The 3,733-nt window shown below is 32.6% G+C and overlaps 1 protein-coding gene across 1 annotated transcript; it reads left to right on the forward strand.

Moving 5' to 3' along the window:
- Positions 1 to 2,002: 2,002 nt before the first annotated feature.
- LOC109238044 lies at positions 2,003 to 2,758 on the forward strand. The gene has a single exon (XM_019404470.1). It carries the CDS (start codon positions 2,003 to 2,005, stop codon positions 2,756 to 2,758), a length of 756 nt encoding a protein of 251 aa, XP_019260015.1.
- The last annotated feature ends 975 nt before the right edge of the window (positions 2,759 to 3,733 follow it).

Below are 3,733 nucleotides of genomic sequence, written 5' to 3' on the forward strand. Positions count from 1 at the left end.
TATTATAAAATCTGGTCAAGGTGACTTTTATGGTACCTAGAGCAAAGTAAAATAATTTTCGTGTAACATAAGAAAGAAAAATGACTTTTGAGTAATGAACGCAAACTTTGAATAATGTTTACGTAGCAAAGGAAAAAAAAGTAACCTTTTGGGTAATGAACCCAAAGTTGAATGACCACCCATGAAATGTTATTTTTTTTACAATAACATCCAAAAGGAGAACATATTTCCTGAAACGAGTATCTTCAAAATATTAAAAACGAAATTCGCACTAATAATTCGATTGGAAGCAGGAGTAATTATTAATAATAATAATAATAATAATAATAATAATAATAATAATAATAATAATAATAATAATAATAATAATAATAATCAGTTTGTTTAATTTTTCTCTACCTTCTTCTTAAAATTTTATACTAGTTAATATATAAAAAATACCATTTTCGTTTTAATTTCCATTTGACTATTTCACTCCAATTCATGTATTTATGAATACGCTTCTTATATTTCAAAATCAATCACTTAGATATCTTAGGTTAATTACACCCAACATTTGGTGTAAGATAATCAATATATAAGTGATTTGAGTGTTTGATTTTGAAATAATGAATAAATCCTTGTATTTACGCAGAATTTCATTACAATAATATCCGCGACTTAATATATAAAGAAATGTGTCAGAGTGAAAAATTCCTGATTTATTCCCTTTTCCAAAATTTGACAAAAAGTGGAACCTAACTTGTAAAATTAATGTTGAGAGTGAATGGGGGATAAGAAAAAAGGAAATAGAAGGAGATTTGAATCTACCTTATGTTTGCCCGTAAACCGATATGTGGTTTTAGATAAGTGAATTAATTCAATCTTGAAATAATAAAATAATTGAAGAAAAATACAATACTTAGTCTTAAAGTGAAGATAAAATAACAGAAATAGTAATTCCGGAGCAAGGCTTCGGGGCACGACAGCGATCAAATCAAGTAATAAGAAGATGAAATATATAGAGCTTTGGATTGATTATAGTATAAGTTTGCCTGTAAATCCGTGTCCCTTACAATAATGATAGAGCTCAGTATTTATAGTTGTACCCAGAGAACAAGGTCCTAGGATCAAACCCCTCTTAAATGATAATTATGAGGGCCATTGAAGAATGTGTAACGGAAGACAGTGAATGTCATATTCTCTATAATGGGCCGTGCACTTAATGCTATTCAATATTCTTCATTGAATGCTACCAGGTGACAGACATTTATTTCGCCTTTATGAATATCATTCTCTCCGGTAAAAAATGAGATCGTTGCCTACCATTCTGACTGTCTTCTGTCTTCGGCTTCACATGTTGCTTTCTCGCGTGATCATTTAATATGAACACATTTTACTTTATACACCTTAATATAGGCACTTTAATTCTTAATTTCTTGTCATTGTTAACTGTTAAGGAAGAAAACATGAATTACTGAGTGAATAATCAAAAGTAAAATTTCTTAACAAGGATAATCTCATCTCTTATCTTATTTTTTGGGTTAGAAAAGACAAAGATAATGCTATAATTTTTGAAGGTCTTTTTTAGTGGCACGATATGTCATTGAGCCATAGAACCAAAAACAATATATTATAAGTGTTGAACTCTGGAAGACCAAAATGTGTCATCTGTCAATTATTTATAGACCAAACACAAAAGAAGATCCTTTTTCAAATTATCGGACGTGTGATTAAAACATAAATAGCTTTTACAAAATCGTATTGTTTATTCCACACTTGACTGGCACTCTATAAAAATGGCAGGACTTATTCTTTTGAAACGGTTCCATTGATGCAATAAATCCAAATTCCTCAGTCTTTTTCTCTTCTCTTAGTAATAAGGCAAAGCGTCATTCCCGTAGCTTCCTTTTACTTCCACAGTTCTTCTCTCCCCCTACTCAATTTTCCTTTCGAATTTTCCCAAAACAAAATCAGTGAACTTTTATATCTTTGAAAAGAGCTTGTATTCATTGCTTTTCAAATGGATGCTTTCGATTTCGGTAGTGAAAAAATAGAAAACAGAGTGATTCTGTTATTCCACAGTTTCAAAAGCGTTGCGAAGCTTTTTCGCATCGTTGAGTTCTGTGTTGGAGTTTTTGTGCTCTTATGGAGCTCTACTCGGTTGCCTTTTGCCGTCAAAATCTCCGGCGAGTATTTCCGGCAACTTATCTCCATAATACTTAGCCCTCTCTTCATTTTCCTTATTTGCAACGTCATCGTCCTCACTCTCCTCTTCAAGTCCGGTCGACTCTTCGGAGATTCCTCCTCAACTCTCTGTGCTAGCGCCGAAGCCGAACTCTACGACTCCTTCGTCGAAAAGGAAGAGTGTTCCGGCAATTTCACCTCCAGTAACTCGTCTCCGCTGCCGGAACCGGAAGAGATTGTCTACCAAGACAAACAGACTGTATTGGAAGTGAATACTCGGACAGTTTTTGAACGCGAAGAAACAGGAATGGTGACGGAGAATGCATTTCATTCACAAGTTCCACGGCGAACTAAATCAGAGAAGTTTGAAAGAGGAAATTATAATAAGGAAATAAGCGGAAATAAGCTTCGTAGATCGGAGACGGAGAGATACCGGAAAATTGATAATTCCGGTGATCCGTCGGAAACGGTGTATCCTGTGGATAAATTAAGCAATGAGGAGTTTCAGAAAGCCATTGAGGATTTCATTGCTAAGCAAATCAAATTTCATCAGGAAGAGAAGTTGGCTATTGTTCTTCATAGCCAAGCTTAATAAGTACTTTTCTATTTACTGTATTGTCTATTAAAATAAAAATAAAAATAAAAATTAGAGAACATAAAGTTAGGGTTAATGTACAGAGTGTAATGAATAATAGGAGTCGTAAATCTGTAGGGAAGAGTGGTTGATCTGAGCCGTTGATATTTGGAGTGGATTAGAAGATTCAGAAATTTCCGGAATGCGTCGTGCTCGCTGTTTTTCCAGAGTGAGCTATGGCCTATGGTTGTTTCGCTCGGAAATTTAGCAGTGTGTTTTAATTTTCTATCTTTGTATTAAAATTAATATTAAGATGGAAAAGGGGGGAATGTATTCTCAAATTCCCACTTAAGTTATTCTTCTCCTATATTTTATTTTTTTGCTTTTCTGGATATATTCCTCAAGAAAAATAAAGTTTCTCGTGAAACCAGTGTGAATCTATACAATAAACAAACGCCTGTCTTATAGTGATAGACTGATAGTTATCAACTTTGTCCTTTACAGATCTGCAACATCACTACACATGCATGATTTAAGATGAATATGAGATGGTGATACAAATTAATAAAACGTTTAAAAATTAGGCAAACACAAACATTGTTCCTTCTGGATAGAACAGAACAACGGTCATCAATTATTGTAGAACCATATAAGTTGCTAAAAAGACTCTGTAGAACAGGTATTAGGTGATGGTAAAGTTATAATTTACGTACATATGAGACATAATTTAGCTGATGTACTAAAATGGATGTGAGACCATCTTCAAACTCAAAATATCTTTGTAATTTTACAGCTTGCTAACTAGTTTTTTGATTGATTTGTAATATTTTGCACATTTTATAATATTTTAATTTAACAAAAGAAAGAAAAATGACTTTTGGAATGATTTTTACGTAACAAAAAGAAATCTTTTGGATAATGAACACTGTTTGCAACAAATTTATTTGTAATACAAAAATAAATTGCAACCACAATATAAATATGAAGATACAT

Source organism: Nicotiana attenuata, unplaced genomic scaffold (genome assembly GCF_001879085.1).
Source record: "Nicotiana attenuata strain UT unplaced genomic scaffold, NIATTr2, whole genome shotgun sequence".
Taxonomy (NCBI): domain Eukaryota; kingdom Viridiplantae; phylum Streptophyta; class Magnoliopsida; order Solanales; family Solanaceae; genus Nicotiana; species Nicotiana attenuata.

What these genes read in the sequence shown, in the direction of transcription:
- LOC109238044 (XM_019404470.1), top strand. Translation starts at nt 2,003, where the DNA reads ATGGATGCTTTCGATTTCGGTAGTGAAAAAATAGAAAACAGAGTGATT.